General features: G+C 38.9%; 3 protein-coding genes and 1 non-coding gene across 5 annotated transcripts; 3 read left to right on the top strand and 1 right to left on the bottom strand.

Annotated features, from left to right (window-relative positions):
- Positions 1 to 14: 14 nt before the first annotated feature.
- trnar-ccg lies at positions 15 to 87 on the top strand. Its single transcript has one exon. It is a non-coding gene; the product is annotated as a tRNA-Arg (tRNA).
- Positions 88 to 190: 103 nt separating this feature from the next.
- zfand1 (zinc finger, AN1-type domain 1) lies at positions 191 to 4,468 on the bottom strand. Its single transcript, XM_040043829.1, has 8 exons — positions 4,351 to 4,468; positions 3,889 to 3,931; positions 2,496 to 2,535; positions 2,250 to 2,377; positions 2,011 to 2,102; positions 1,743 to 1,861; positions 1,451 to 1,606; positions 191 to 436 (listed from the first exon to the last, which is right to left on the bottom strand). The coding sequence occupies exons 1-8, from the start codon at positions 4,403 to 4,405 to the stop codon at positions 260 to 262; spliced, it is 810 nt and encodes a 269-aa protein (XP_039899763.1). The 5' UTR covers positions 4,406 to 4,468; the 3' UTR covers positions 191 to 259.
- A 317-nt stretch (positions 4,469 to 4,785) lies between these two features.
- chmp4c (charged multivesicular body protein 4C) lies at positions 4,786 to 7,992 on the top strand. Its single transcript, XM_040043838.1, has 5 exons — positions 4,786 to 5,168; positions 5,987 to 6,164; positions 6,531 to 6,639; positions 6,746 to 6,872; positions 7,290 to 7,992. The coding sequence occupies exons 1-5, from the start codon at positions 4,979 to 4,981 to the stop codon at positions 7,349 to 7,351; spliced, it is 666 nt and encodes a 221-aa protein (XP_039899772.1). The 5' UTR covers positions 4,786 to 4,978; the 3' UTR covers positions 7,352 to 7,992.
- Positions 7,993 to 8,170: 178 nt separating this feature from the next.
- On the top strand, positions 8,171 to 15,447 carry LOC120741138 (GTPase IMAP family member 9). 2 transcript variants are annotated; one of them, XM_040043831.1, is made up of 3 exons: positions 8,173 to 8,322; positions 10,565 to 11,332; positions 12,590 to 15,447. In XM_040043831.1, exons 1-3 carry the CDS (start codon positions 8,292 to 8,294, stop codon positions 12,592 to 12,594), a joined length of 804 nt encoding a protein of 267 aa, XP_039899765.1. In that variant the 5' UTR covers positions 8,173 to 8,291; the 3' UTR covers positions 12,595 to 15,447. The 2 variants fall into 2 exon arrangements, with proteins under 2 accessions (XP_039899764.1, XP_039899765.1); XM_040043830.1 differs by lacking the exon at positions 12,590 to 15,447 and having other exon boundaries at positions 8,171 to 8,322; positions 10,565 to 11,340.
- Positions 15,448 to 15,752: the final 305 nt, after the last annotated feature.

Genomic DNA, 15,752 nt, shown 5'->3' with positions numbered 1-15,752 from the left:
ATGATGAACAAAAGGGCCCAGTGGCCTAATGGATAAGGCATCAGCCTCCGGAGCTGGGGATTGTGGGTTCAAGTCCCACCTGGGTCGTGTTTACTTCTATTTACCACAGCATCATTATAGAGATGGTGTACTTGATTAACTGCACAACTCCATAATGCTCTCTTTTCAGCTTGAAAGTAAAACCCAAAGCAACATTTATAAAATGGCAATTTATTTGCATAAATACAAACTGCACACAGAAATTATTCACAGTGTCTGGTCAGTTCTGTGTGATATAGTCAGAAATATCATTCAGGCCTGTGCACTCATTGTCCAGATACTCCAGAATGACATTTCCCCCATTATACAGAGGAGTTTCTGGGTGAGCCAACAGAGAGAGCAGGGTGTCATCCATCTGAAAAGCCTCGCCTGTCTGAGGATGACATAACCGCAGCTTCTGCAATTAAAGAGAAGAGGATACTGTTAAGAGATGTGCACGATGCTACACAGCTTTGTCTAGATATAAAACTGTAACTGTGGTGGGTACAATGTCCAACAACTCAATGCGTTTAGGCACGCAGACCTGTTGAATCTATACCATGAAGAATTAAAGCAGCTCTGAAAGCAAAAGCGTGTGTAAGAGAAAAAACAAACAGTGATAGGTTTAGCAAATAAGGCAAGACGGGAATGCTGCAGAAAATCGTTAATATTTAGGTAATATATTTATTTTCCCCACTCAGCGTGCTCTTATGTTGCTGTCTATTCCCAACAGTCTAATGAAGGGGACTGTGAAATCTATTTATCAAAGTGACATTAATTTCAGTGATTGAATATTTTGAGTGATAAATGGCTCACAAACAGACCAATCAATTTACTAATGTGGCTTCTATTACACACAATTCCAGGACAAACATTTATTTGCTGTATCATCAGCTAAATTCCTGGGATGGTATGAAAAATAAATTGCCTGTCACCACGCAGCACATTTTGGGCTACTGTAGCTTTACTGCAGGGCTTGCTTAAGTAGTGTTACTAAGGTATGGTCGAACGGGTTTCATAATGTATTCCTTCTCACTTAGAGAATAGTAAAAAGTTATGCTCTAATGTGTGTATACACAAACAGCACTTGCCTATAGACACCTTACAGTATTAACGCAACAAATACCAAAGCATTTGTTGCTACAGTAACCTACGGTGGTAAAAAGACAGCCACCATTGTTCATTCAGTGGTGCTAGTTTCAGTCATTGTGCAAAGGCACTGTTTATAAGTTTGGGGAAGCCTGCAGTCAGCTGAGACTGAATGAGTCACTTGGATGAGTGTCGAAATGTTTCTCCCACTGAAACGCTACGTCCAGATGAACAGAATCAACCTTTTGGGATGTTGTGGCACAGACAACGCCGACTTTAAGCTCAACATACTTCACTAACCCATCGATATTGCTATTTGTAGTACACGCCTCTGTTCTCTTACCTTAGCTGTCAGCACGTTATTGTTGTTCTTGAGGCCAGCCAAAGAGGCTGCATAATCCACCACTTTCCCCACGCTCCATTTGGAACAGAAGAACATGGGCTTGCTGGAGTCTTTAAATTCTTTAGGAAGATACACCTGAAAGTAGGTTCTCTCTGTCTAGAAAGTAAAAATAAAAGAAACTGAATAATGGCAGGTGGATGACAAGACATGTTTAACATGCAGTAATGTATACACAAGAAACTGAGCAGACAGTAAAGTGTCAAAATAAAAGTATCGACAGTTGGGATTTTACCTGCGGCAGCCCCTTGTCCCCTGCAGCATGCAACTTCAGCTTCATCAGTGCCACCTTTGCTGCGGTTGCACTGTTCTTTGCTCCTCTGCGCCCTTTACTTTTGGATCCATCTTTGGACTCTGAGCGGCCGCCAGGCACAAAGGAAAACAAAATCCAGGTTAACAGGTCAAAGGGAACAGGCACACAAGAGTGAAGGCAGTTGTTTAATACTGATCCCATGTGGACAAAAGAGGAATGACAGAAGAAACTCCGGACTACATTAACTAACCTACAATCTTCTGCACCAGCTCTTTGGTGGCTTGCATTCGAGGCTTTTGGACTTCCAGCTTCTCACACTTGTGATCATCTTGATGCCGGTGGCTATAAAGACAAAACAGTCAGTTTATTAGTTCTGAATTAATAAAAATTATGCGATCGGAGGTTTAAACTTTTTCTGCCATGAACAGGATCAGAAAACGCTCAAGAGCCACCGCCTTATTAAAAAGTTCATTAAAGTTGGTAACCTACGCCAAACAGAAATGTTTTTCACACTGCGGACATATAACTGGTAACAATTCTTTTCCCTTGCAGTCTTCAAATGAGCACGGATAACTTGTAGTTCCATCCGCTGTCCCGGATTCCCTTTTTACTGACTCCTAAAAAGAAAAGAAAGATAGAGTGAAGAAAGGCTTCAGCCATAAAGAGAAATGTATTTGTTGTCCTGATAATATTAGAGAAAGACATTAAGCTAATTTATTTAACAGCTCAGGATACCTTTGAACATGAGTGTCCATCTTTGCTTCTGTGCTCGAGACTGAAAGGGACAAAAATGTGTTTATCTGAGGTGAAAATGAACAATTCTCACCTGAATTATCTTAACCAGATAACTTCAGATATAAGAGTTTTCCGTACTACGAAGCTGGTTATGTTTTTACCAGAGTTTATTGTCATGGTAACCTATGTTAAGAACCTAATCTGCTCTGCAGCAGGTTATATTTCAGATAAGAGAACAACAGGTATGAACTTTCCCTGAAAAATAGCGTCACCAATCTTGGAAAAATCCCTCTGACATGAGTGCGCAGACAGTAGGAGGGTCTAAAGTTTTTCAATAGCATCTAATATCTTTTTGTTTCCTTGTATTCTTAGTGCCAACTTTATTCCTTGTTTTTTTTTTTCTCCTTTTGGCTGCAAACAATTTTACAACAATTTTATTGGTCTATAAAAATTAATATATGATCTTAAAACAGGACACCTTTTTGTACTCCTGGACCTTTTATTGAGTTTGCAACTAGACTAAGCTGACCTTTGAATTCTAATTTTATATTTAGTCTTTACTCTTTACTCAGCCCATCAAACACTACCAAGGCTGCAGCTAAGAGAATAAAAACTAAAATTGTCCTTTAAGCATTAACTTAATGAAATACCCAATTATAATCCACCTGATTCTCCTGTGTCTTAATGGAAGAGTTGTTATAATGAGTCTGGTCACACAGCATTTTAACCAAGTTTACTTTCCTGGATTTAAATAGACAAAACTGTATTAAAATTGTAGCTCTTCTCCTGTCTTACTGACCAAAGTGCACATTTTAAATACTGTACTCAACAGTAATTCTCCTCTCACACCGACTGTAGGTGTGTAGATGTTTTTATAATTTCCCATGTATATAGAGTCAACTTCCTTTATAAAATCACTTGTTCTACTGAGCATATTTGCGATTGTAAAGATCATCTGACCAGTTACGTTTCAGAGGAAACCCTGGGTTACCAGAGCAAATGATAACCAGCTTTGTGTGACCTCTTTACCTGACTATCAATGTTAAGGTGAGTGAATCCAGATAATGCTAAAATACCCTGGGTATTCTGACCTCACTCAGAGGCCTCTGGGGTGTTTTTATAAGTATTTCTTATTTATGTATCTTTATAGACAGAAGACTATTTCAGTTTGGTCCACTTCAATACAAAAGAAGCAACAGCGACTAGAACACAAAAAGGGATTTAACACTTAGTGTGGGGTCAGTTAACGACATTAAAACAACACTATTCAAATATAATATATATATATATATATATATAATAAATATATATTACATATATATTACAGTATTCGTAACAACACGCTAACAGATGCACATAAGAAAAAAACAAAAAACCTGACTTGAAGTCTTACCAGAAAACACCACCGCAGGAATCACAAACAAATGGCAGAAAGTCTGTGAGAAGAACAAGGAGAACGTGTTAAATATGTTGTGAACAAGGACCATAAGTACACTTGTCCAGTTCAAACGATGAGATCTAACAATTTGTCCCAAAGTAGCTCATTAAACTAGTCTGACACTTTCAATCAGCTTCATTCACGTTACTTATATTTACATAACATTAAGAGTACAACTGTCGTAACTCATTTAAATACCGAGCTGAATTTCCTTGTGGGAGTTTGTAGTTTTAGAGAAGAATGCTTGATAACAAATTGAGTTTTATCCGAGGGAACCAACGCTAACAAGCGTTAGCGCACAGGCTAAGCATGCTAAAAAAAAAAGACGATTGGCGTTTTCATAATAATTAAAACAGCAGAATAAAGTCGCACCCCAACATCTTTATTTACTGTGCTTCACACAAAAATACAACGGACCTTTCAGATTGCAGGAATCAACCTGGCAATGCTTCCCGATGTCTAATTCAGCCATTAGCTAACCGAAACAGCGTCAGCTGAGATCATCGACACGAACTTTGACCCCAAATGCGTCGTCACGTGACTGAGTCTATACCATATAAAACTTTTTAAATCTTTATATTTTTTATTATATGTGTGTAACAGGATTCACATGACTCGCATGTAAAGTAAAATAAATTAACAATTTCATTTATCCACATTTTTTTTCACAGTAAATAAAATTCAGTTTTTTTCTGGTTTTATCAGCTTAATCAACATATCTGTTTGTACAACTAAATTAAAACGTTAAAACAAGATATGATGCACTGTTGTATTATCCCGTTTGGAGAGAAAACACGGAAAAGACGCAAAATTTAAGCCCTGGTGGAAACGGGAGGTAAGGCGTCAGGTATCCAGACGTCACGCAGGTATCTGCGAAAGGTGTGGCGAGAGTTGTGTTCACGGCTTGTTTGAAAGAACACAAAGCCGTCGAGCTGGAATATCTGCCCGCAACACACCCGCCTTTAGAGAAAAGAAGCTTGGACGATCGTTCAGACTGTTTTGCTTTTTAGTTACCAACAAAGTTTACCGCCCCCAAACAGCCAAAATGAGCAAAATCTCCAATTTGTTCAAGGGGGGCTCGAAACACAAGTCGAAGGGAAACCCTTCGGCCCAGGAGGCCATCCACAAACTCCGGGAAACAGAAGAAATGCTGACAAAGAAGCAGGACTACCTGGAAAAGAAGATAGAGCAAGAAATTGCGATAGCCAAGAAGCACGGCACGAAGAACAAGAGGGGTATTTATATTTGTTTTTATGATGGTCTGAAAAAATGTGTGCACCTGTTCCTCCACCGAGGCCAGGCCAGGACACACTACGCCTCCAGGAAGTCTTATCTTGTACGCTTCTATATTTTAATCTTTTGTCCGGGCAAATATCAAAGCAAAGGAGGTGGTTTATGGGCCTTTTATATCTCATTTTACATTTCTGTTGTTCTTGCTTAATAACTTGATGTGTGGTAGCAACAGCTCATGGGTTAAACCGAAGACACAATGTCTATATAAACAGAGTTTATAAAACCTGACTCTTATTTCTAACAAGTCTTTTTTGTTTTATTTTTTTTACAGTGAAAATCCCATAAAACCTTTAAAATATACATTTTTGGACTCTTGCGACTACAAATGTACCAGCTTTCATAAATCCTAGTTCACATATCAAAAATTTAAGGTGGATGACACTTTTGTTATTTAGATAAATGTGCAGGAAAGTGTAAAACAACTCTTAAATGTACAGTGACACAACTGTGAATACTTTCCTCGCAGTGATTGTCTTCAGTGTGTCATTGACAATGCCTGAAAATACAACAGGTTTCTAACAAGTAAAACAACAAAGGCTTTTTAATAAACCTAAAAGGTCCCTTCCCTCAGAGCTGCACCTACAGCCCTGGGTGGCATGGACTGTTGTCTCAGCTGCATTGGTTGTTGACTAAGAATAAACGTCACCCTGTGAAAGGGAGGAACCCTGTCTTTTGTTTGTTTGTTTTTGTTTTTTTGAGGACACATGACACTTTTGGAAATTTAACTGCACAAGTGACTTCTGTGTCCTCTCTGTGTCAGCTGCCCTGCAGGCCTTGAAGAGGAAAAAGCGTTTGGAGCAGCAGCTCACCCAGATTGATGGCACGCTCTCCACCATCGAGTTTCAGAGGGAAGCTCTGGAGAACTCTCACACCAACACGGAGGTCCTGAAGAACATGGGCTATGCTGCCAAGGCCATGAAGAAGATCCATGAGAACACGTAAGAAGCTGCTCACACAAGGCAGAAACCCCCCTGAACTTTGGTCTTACTTTCCACCGGTAGTCCTGGCTTGGTTGTGTTTATGTGCAGAGATTGTTTCCTTTTGAACAAGGAAACATGTGACATAAATTCATTTATGAGCCATATTTCAGAAGGAAAGCTGCAACATACAATCAAAAATGTATATTTAGTCAAAATGATGAATAAATCCTAATGCTTCTTTGGTGCAGTTTCAACACTACTGAATGTTGTGTGTGATAATTGAACACAGAGAATCTCAAACAGAATTTAATTAAGAAAGCAAGTGCGGTGTTTTAAGTGAGTGAAAACCCTTTCACCTTCTTTCACTCTTACTCTCATTCTCAGGGATTTGGGGAAGATCGATGACCTGATGGCAGATATCACCGAGCAGCAGGACGTGGCCCAGGAAATCAGTGATGCTATCTCCAGACCTTCTGGGGAAACATTTGATGAGGTGGAGACTGTCTTAGTGTTTATAAAGACTTTTTTTTTTGCACAGATATTAAAATATGCTTGGTATTTTGCTGTGTGGCACGTGCTCACCTTTCTTTTTTTGTTAGGATGAACTGTTGGCTGAGCTGGAGGAGCTAGAGCAGGAGGACCTTGAAGAAAGTATGATGAGTATGGGCGGACTGCCCAGCGTTCCCAGCTCCAAACTGCCTTCATCAAGATCCAATGAGCGCGCAAGTAAGTTTCTAACAACTGACAGATCTTACATGTGATGGCCACTTTCACACGCTTGCCTGCAAACTGTAATACTGTCCCAACTTTAAAAAAAAAAAAAACCACAATATTTCTAAAAATGTATCTATTAAATTATTAATTTTAAGCATATTTCTGTTAATCTGATCTTTAGTGTATTTTTTTGAATATTATAAAATCCAATTATAATCGCGAAAATGTAATAATGGAAACTGATTGTTTTTTCTCCATTGTGAAAATGTGCTGCAGTATATGCACACAACAGATTTTAAGGCTTATTATAAATCCATTAAAGGAGAAGATTCTTTTTGCCATCAGTAAAATAAAAAAAAGTGGTTGCTGGTAAATTTTCCATATGTAGTCCACAGCATTGATTATTAATTGTTTCCTCCTTTTTTACAGCAACCAGGAGAAAGGTTGAAGAAGAAGATGACATGCGCATGCTGGCATCGTGGGGAACTTAAGTACACTAAGGCAGCCTGTTTCCTGAAGAAAGCATACACAGAACTATAAAAGGATCTTTCTCACAGTCTTTTTATTATTATTATTATTATTATTATTATTATTATTGAAAGCCATTTCAATAATGAAAAGCAATATGTTGTTTTTGAGTAAACTTTCAGCTACATGACTAGTAATATTTATCAAGAAGTGAAGGAATAGGTTTTTGTTCCCATGTGTGAGGGTTTTTTTTGTTGTTGTTTTTTGTTTGTTTTTTTCTTTTAATGGAAAGTTATGGAATGTCATTTCTGCCACTACAATAAAAAAGATTTGCCATATACAATTTAGTGTTAATATCTCAAATTTTGGGGTTGTGTATCTTAAATGTCTGAGAAAATAATTTTAACTTGAAAAATAACAAACTTTGACTTATGGATGGAAATTGTTTGCCTTCTTTGTCAGAAACAAACTTTCATAGAAACTATACTAATCTATGACAGAAAATTTTTAAAGGGTCAATGAAATTGTAGCTAGGGCTTGACTAATGCTTTTATAACTAAGGGAAAAACTGTACTTTATTCAGCTGTAAATAACTTCTGCATTAATGTTGTAAATAGAGGCTATTGCTTTATCCCTGTTCCGCAATAAAAGTCTTATACATATCTCAAAGTGTTTATGTCCTCTTTTTCTAAAAATAATAATTATTAAAATTTGATATGTAGCTATGTATTCTTGTGGTTATATTATTTTCGAGTCTTAAGTAATAACTAAAAACCTTTAAAATTGAGGATATTTGTGTACGTTTTATGCATCCGGTTTTTAAACGATGTGCCTTTATTTTGAAATCAGGGACCGGAAGTAGTGCATTTGCATTCAGATTATCCGGTAACTTCTGTCATCAAGTATTCCGCGAACTAGCCGCCCAAAGACAAACTAAGACCATAATTCGGAATTTAACGGAACATGGAAGCGAATAAACCAGTTCAGACCTCAGGTAAGATTTTGATTTTATCGCAACTCAAACAACTTAAGTTTGTGTAAGTTATCAAATAAAGACGGGGCGTTTCCGGGACTGTCAAAATTAGCATCAACTTAGCAGTTTCGAAGCTAAACGTCCGAACCGGATTTTGATACGTTTCACTATATCGGCAAAACACTACTGAAAGGTATTTAAGGTTTATAAGAAATACTTTTAAACCACAAAGGCTGTCAGTCATAAATCTTAAACTAGATGTTATCGATAACTGGAAACTCAGTTTCCGCCTTAGTTTAATATTTGAAACATTTCCTTTTCACAGTAAATGTATTCAGCACACCAGCAAAGGTTTTAGTACATCAAAAGTGTATAAAGTAGAGCTTAAGGTTAATTTAGGTGACTCAACTAAGAATGCGTGGGAAAACACATTTTAGATAACTAAAGTATAAGTCAAAAAAGATGAAGTAACTTAAAAATGTGGACCGGGAAGGAAATAAAGTAACCATATATAGTAAATGTATAGGTTTATTTTATTTGGAACAAAATCTTCGTTAAGTTGGTCGATTTTGCTCAACGCAACCGGCCCCAGCAGGCATTGCTGCATAATTTGGGAGGTCTACGTGACTGTGACTCAGTCGCCTTCACGACATGTTATAAAGGCAACCGACTTCTTTAAAACCTCTTGCATTTTCCCTCTAACAGATACCCCCTCGTTAGTTTTAACAAGTAGTGTTTGTTATTTGAAAAATACTTAATAAACTTTTAAAAACTGAAAAAAGAAAAAACGAATGCTTTTAAACCATCAAAGGTACACCGAAACAACTAAATGTTACTCCGGCACACTGACTCATTTACCGCTAACGTATTTCGGTCCGACTGAGCGCAATTGGGTAGACGTATTCACACGTTTACCACGGGTTTCAGGAGGTAGAGCAGTTCATCCATCAGTGGAAGGCCGATGTTTTGATACCTGGCTGCTTCAGTCTGCATGCCCAAGTCTGTATCCTGATCCTCATGTTGCTTTCTGATGCATCTGTGGGAGTATCTGTGTGTGTTGTGGTTGGGGCAGCCAAGAAGAGGGCCACGCAGACTGTGAGCGAAGCGGCAGAGAAAGCCACAAAGTGGCTGTGGATTAAGAGGGCTGATCCGTGGCTAGCTACTGGTACGCAAGTCGGGGCCTGATCACCCCCGGCTGGGTCGCCTGGGTGAGGGTGTATGATGTTGCGAGACCCGAAACACCCGATGACCCCAGGATACATCATTGAAGATGCGTGCCAGTCCATCCAGGACATGTTTCTTGCATAGTGTGTGAATGTTAGAAAAAAAAGTGCTTGTATGGAGGAGTGTGAATGAGGCATGTTGCATAAAGAGTACTGAGATGCTATGTAAGAGCCAATCATGGCATACTGGGTGTATACCATTAATCAAGTCTTAAAACCAACAAACATAAGTTTAGTTAGTCATTGTGACATCCACACAACCTTTAACCTTTTTGTTCGTACAAATTATATCCCAAAATACATTAATTATATATACCAGAGTCAAAAGATATAATCATTAAGGTGTATAGCAATTATACGGTAATACATTTCATTTTGACATTTTTTTTCACAATTTTATACACAGAGTTTGGTCCATATTGACATGATCGCATCAAGCACTAGCTGGAGCTGCCAACTGCAGATCCCAAAGGTGCTCGAATTGAGAACTGCTGCTTACTGGATATTTTCTCTTTTTCGGACCATTCTCTGAAAACCCTAGAGATGGGCTTGTGTGTGGAAAATCCCAGTAGATCAGCAGTTTCTGAAATAGTCAGACCAGCCCATCTGGCACTGACAACAACTTTTAAAGTCACTTGAATCACCTTTCATCCTCATTCTCACGCTCTGTTTGAACTTCAGCAGGTCATCTCGACTGTGTCTGCAGGTCTAAATGGATTAAATTGCTGCCAAACGATTGGCTAATTAGATATTTGCATTATAAGTTGAACATGCTTTGAATGAAACCCAAAGTTAAGTATTTTTATTTGTTTAAATGTAGTGAATCCTGTTAAGCCAGTGGTGGCTTAACAGGATTCAGAGCTAATAAGCACATTTTTGCATAATAAATAAAATAAAATTCATTTGAATATTTTTTTAAAAATTTAAAATAAATGCAAAAAAATTTAAGCATGCAATAATACTAATAATCATGAGTATAATGACGATAATACAATTATTTGTACTGACATTGTCTTTTTTATGATTTTTACGGACCGTAGCTGGACAAACCTCTGGACCAGACGAGGTGGCCAGAAAGGCAGGAGCTGAAGCCAAGGAGGCCAACCGCCTGGATGAAGTTCGTCTGGTGGTGTTGGGATGGAGGTGGCCGGGGAAGAGCTTGACAGGCAACACCATCTTAGGCAGAGAGGAGTTTCATTTAGAGCGAGCTGCTGAGTTCTGTGTTACGAGGCAGACGGAGGTGCAGGGACGACAGGTGACAGTGGTGGACACGCCAGGATGGTTCTCTTCCCAGGATACTCCGCCTTCCTATAAACAGGAGTTAGTCAGGGGAGCCTCTCTTTGCCCTCCAGGTCCACACGCCTTCTTGCTCGTCATCCCTGTTGGCATGTTCACCGAGGTGGACCGTGCTCGCATTGAGGAACACGTGAGCCTCTTTGGGGAGGATGTGTGGAGGCATACAATTGTGGTGTTCACCTGGGCGGATGTGTTGAAGAAAATCTCCATCGAGAGGTACATTCGTAGGGAGGGTAAAGATCTGCAGTGGGTGCTGGAGAAATGCAAGCGGAGGTACTTTCTTATTAACAACTGCATATTTGGGGAGAATCCACAAGTGGGACACTTAATAGAGAAGGTGGAGAAGATGGTGGCAAAAGAGGGTGGGCACTACAATCCAGAGGAGGCGAAGGAGAAGAAACCTGTAGATGAGAACCGGAATTCGTCCAAGGAGGCAGAGGAGCTGGGAGCCCAGCCCAAACAAAACTCTGGAGTGGGTTTGTCAAAAGCCAGAGAGGTGGAGGCGCTTTCAAGTGAGTGATGAGCTCATGTCACAATGGAGGACATTTCTATGTATTAAATATCACATGAAGTTCATCTGAGATGAGCTTCTATAAATATTTTTAATCATTTAATCATATTTAAGCGCTTGTATGTAAAAAGGAATGAACCCACACAAAACTATTACCTGACTATACAGTTTCCTTCAACTCCACGGAGCATTAAAGTTTTTAATGGTTGAATTTTTTTTAGTAGTAAGCATTTGTTGTCATCAGCATTGTTTTTGGTCACAGCAAGTGGCCCTTTGAGCAAAAGGCTCTAAAAAAACAGCCACTTTATCTGCTAATCATAGGTCTCAGTGATGTTTACTGCCAACAGTCTTTTCTGCAAAGAAGATGACAACAACTGCTGGATGGCAGTGGCTGATTTTGTACTGAAACTGAAGAGTTAATAATTGTAACAATTTTTTGTTTCCCAGCTACAAAAGGTAAGCAGGCAGTTAGTTAGGGCATGTAATTAGCTTTTATTGGAGTGGTCCTCTACACCAAGCCCAGTTTTTCATATTGCCCGCCCCTGTATTAGAGACTGTCTCTGGCAGCTAAAGTGTTATACCTTTCCTTCAGAAGTTGAAAGCGTCCAACTTGTGTTATAGTGCTAACTCCAGTATTGAAACTAAAAATGGCTGCCTGTTATCACAGGGATCAGTATGGGCTATGAGGACCACTCGTGTAAGTACGGTTGGTCCATGTAATTAAGGGAGCGGTAACAGAAATCAGTCCATTTTCTCATTATTCCTGGCTATTTGACAAAAAAAAAGTACTTGTAAATGTACATGTATGTAAAAAAATCTTCTTTTGACAAGCTTTGAGCTACAAGATTAAACCTAAACAACAGAGATGCAGGCTGTAAAACCAAACATGGAGCTGAATGTAAGGTAGAGTCGGGTAATAATTATCTGTGGGTTCATCACTATGAAGAGCTTAGTTTTATTTATTTGTTATAGATGATCACTGCTTTAAGGAACACATTACTCCACACAGGTACCTTAAAGTAGTCTTGTTAGCCTGTTTCATCTTATCGCTGCTTTGTGGTGTGTGTGGTTTAGATTTCAGATTAAATTATAATCCTTCCTTCTAGGTTTCCTATAACTGAAGAAGAGCAAACCTAGAAATATCCTTTTGTTTTTAACATCCTTGTCGTAACAGTGATGTCGTGACTGTGCATGAAAATTAAGCTTGTAAACTGGAGTCTTGTTATAAATTATTAACAGACTGTGTGTTTGGTTCTAGATTAACGAGACATTCATGGCTGACGGAGCCTCTAACCCACGACTAACGAAGCCTCTTCCTTACTGATCTGATGGAAAAGCTGCTGGTGTGTTGAGAGGGAAAAAATGGCAAAAAATAGCAAAACAACTGAAATGTTACTGAATGTAAAAATCAATGTGATATATTTATTTTATTTTTTTTAATCAGTCGTGGACATTTTTAAGGAGCTCAGTGTGATAGAGGAGGCCTTTAAGCCCTTTGGTTCATGTTGTCCAGAGACTTGCTGTCCCGCTTTTACCCAGAATTAATTCTGGTTAATCTTACTAGGTTTGCAATACGGTCTTGTGGGGGGTGGTGTGATGAAATCTCGAACAGAAACACAAGTTGTTACATAGATATTGCCAAATGTAGTGTGTACACTCCTTACCGGATACCAATGGCAGAACTGCACTACTAAATTGTCCCTGTAATATCCTGTTGATTACTGGTGAGGGGAATTGCTTTGCAAATAATTCCCATTTGTTGTGACCAAACTGTAAATGTGTTTCTAATGTTGCATTGTTACACACACACACACACACACACGTACATATTTAAAGCACTTGAGCAGTTACTGTTTTTTTTTTCTTTTGTTTTGTTTTTTTTGTGGTTGTTTTGATGTGTTGCCTTAGATGATAAAGTTGCCTTAGATGATTATCTTGTTGCAGAAGGATAATTTAAAGGAAAGAACAACTATTACTCAATATACAGGAAACTTAGGTTTTGGTTTAAATCATTTTCCAGCAAAATATGAATTTATGGTTAATTGTCTCATAGCAAATTCAGTGTCTTTGGGTTTGGGGAAAAGATTCAATTTCAAGGTGTTTCCTTTGTTTCTTATAGATTTAAGATTATGTTTCCAATAATCTGAGAGTACAGAATAAGTAGGTCAAACCGGCTACCAAAACTCGGGTTGAACAACTTGAGGTAGTCTTGAGGAGTTTCCGGTTTCGCCAGAAGTTAAGACATAGATTTCCACAGATGTCTAAATGAAGCCTAATGCTTTACTCTAGGAATGACAGTGGTTTGAGACTGCAGCATGACCATAATTATTCTGAGCGTTGCAATGAAGTTGTGATTTTGTTGCCTTTGAGATGATGGTTTCAAAGACGGGGACCAGGTCTGCAACCGCTCACAGTTAGTTGCCGTCCTCAAAGCATCTTCCTTACATTTTCCTAACTGCTCTTCCAGTTCAGTGTTTCGGGGGAGGCTGGGCTTATCCCTGCGGCTACGTACAGTTTGGTAATAATTATTTGATCCACTGCGAATTTGTAAGTTTGCTGAGTGGTTTGAGGTCTGCAGACTGGCTAAGCCACTCCATGGACCTTAAAGTGCTTCTTCTTTACCTACTTCTTTGTTGCCTTGGTTTTGGGTCATTGTCATCCAAGACCCATCTTCAGTGTTCTGGCTGAGGGAAGGAGGTTTTCGTCCAATATTTTATCGTACTTGGCTCCATCGGCCCATCAATGCAGTGAAATCATCCTGTATGCATAGCAGAAGAACAGCCCCAAAGCATAATGTTTCCCCCTCTGTGCTTTACTGTGGGAATCATGTTCTTTGGGCCATATTTGGCATTTCTCTTCCTCCAAACACGGCGGGTCGAGTTGATGCCAGAGAGCTCCATTTTGGTTTCATCTGACCACAGCACCTTCTTCCAAGCCTTCTCTGAATCATTTAATTGTTAACTGGCAAGTTCTAGATGGGCCTGTACCCTGCAGGTGCTGCAAAATTTCAATCCATTATGGTGTAATGTGTTACCAACAGGCTTTCAGATTCATCGGGGGATCAAAAATCATTTCCTCTCAGTACATTTGACTTTGGGATGAAACTCGTGCAGACACAGGGAGCACATGCAAACTCATACAAAGAACAGTCCCAGCCAAATGGTGCTAACTACTACACCATGCTGCTTACTGAAAGAAAATGCTGACTTGTTTCCTCAGATGTTTTATTTTGTGCCATAAGGATATAAACAGTGATTTGGAAGTTCAGACTGTAGACATAACAGGAAAATGCCTCCGGGCACAGTTATCTTTTTGTTTGCAGAAAAACACAGCCTGGTTCCAGCAGGGTGTACAAGCATGATGTAAGATTCCCACCTCTTTGTTTTCTAGGTAGTACTACATTGATTCATAGATTGTAGTACTGTAGGCAGGCCACTTTGGTCTTTTGAGACTCATTTAGTACCTTTTCAAGGTGATCTTAAAATGATAGAGTCAGCTGTTCCATACATGCATTTAAATCTTCTTTGAGTAGATGTATAACTCCTTTTATAGTCCACAAACTTTACCCGAGTCCTCCCTGGGTTTGGGTCTCTCTCTCTCTCTCTCTCTCTCTCTCTCTCTGATGTTGATAGATTTGCATTGGATTAACCTTCATGCTGTTAGGTATTACCAGAGAAAGTGTTAGTTTCAAAGTTGGCCTTCAATCTTTAATTTTCTTTAAATGTCACGGGTCAGTCGTCACTTCTGGCTATAAATGAGGAGCGTGAGCGAGATAGAAAACCACGTATATACTTCAAGTCCTTTGTATTTATTTATAGTAATGAATGGGTATAATAAAAATAACCACACACTCTCAGATATACACTATACCTGTTTAATCCAGTTTGGGACAATACTGACGTGTTGGTTGAAGTTTAATGCTGAAACCTGAGATGTACAACAGATCTGCTGGCAACCAATCGTAAACAAGCACCTGAGGAGTAGAGATTACTGATAGGTCATGCTAGCACAGTCAGATACAGTTACTGCTACAGATGTGTCACTCTTGATTTACTGTCTCTTATGTAAAGAAAAAAAAATTTAAACACCAATGAGTATATGATTTAAAAATGTTTTTAAAAAACCTGACTTAGCACAAATACATGTATGTATGTATGTATGTATGTATGTATGTATGCATGCACAGGATGCTGTAAGAATCTCCCAAGGCATGAAATCCACTTTGTAGCAGTTCTTCTGGATGCTTTGATCCTGTTTGATCTCAGATGCATTTCTCACTTAAGCATGTAAATCCAGTTACTGCTAAGTAATTCATGGATGAAGAGTCACCTCTCTCTATACTTTGCACTCCCGTTACACTATATGGAATCAGCTGTAATTAAACTGGCATTACTTCAATGAGAGCTACAATGTCTGTTTTT

This window comes from Simochromis diagramma, unplaced genomic scaffold (assembly GCF_900408965.1).
Source record: "Simochromis diagramma unplaced genomic scaffold, fSimDia1.1 OVJJ01000602.1, whole genome shotgun sequence".
Taxonomy (NCBI): Eukaryota; Metazoa; Chordata; class Actinopteri; order Cichliformes; family Cichlidae; genus Simochromis; species Simochromis diagramma.
This window is presented reverse-complemented; position numbering and strand designations above follow the sequence as displayed.

Excerpts from the sequence above, each read along its gene's own strand:
- zfand1 (XM_040043829.1), bottom strand. The coding sequence starts at position 4,405 with ATGGCTGAATTAGACATCGGGAAGCATTGCCAGGTTGATTCCTGCAAT. Across the intron at positions 3,932-4,350 it reads TGATTCCTGCAATCTGAAAG|ACTTTCTGCCATTTGTTTGT; the intron begins GTCCGTTGTATT and ends TTCTTCTCACAG. Across the intron at positions 2,536-3,888 it reads TCCTGCGGTGGTGTTTTCTG|TCTCGAGCACAGAAGCAAAG; the intron begins GTAAGACTTCAA and ends TGTCCCTTTCAG.
- LOC120741138 (XM_040043830.1), top strand. The coding sequence starts at position 8,292 with ATGGAAGCGAATAAACCAGTTCAGACCTCAG. Across the intron at positions 8,323-10,564 it reads TAAACCAGTTCAGACCTCAG|CTGGACAAACCTCTGGACCA; the intron begins GTAAGATTTTGA and ends TACGGACCGTAG.
- chmp4c (XM_040043838.1), top strand. The coding sequence starts at position 4,979 with ATGAGCAAAATCTCCAATTTGTTCAAGGGGGGCTCGAAACACAAGTCG. Across the intron at positions 6,640-6,745 it reads CTGGGGAAACATTTGATGAG|GATGAACTGTTGGCTGAGCT; the intron begins GTGGAGACTGTC and ends TTTTTTTGTTAG. Across the intron at positions 6,873-7,289 it reads AAGATCCAATGAGCGCGCAA|CAACCAGGAGAAAGGTTGAA; the intron begins GTAAGTTTCTAA and ends CCTTTTTTACAG.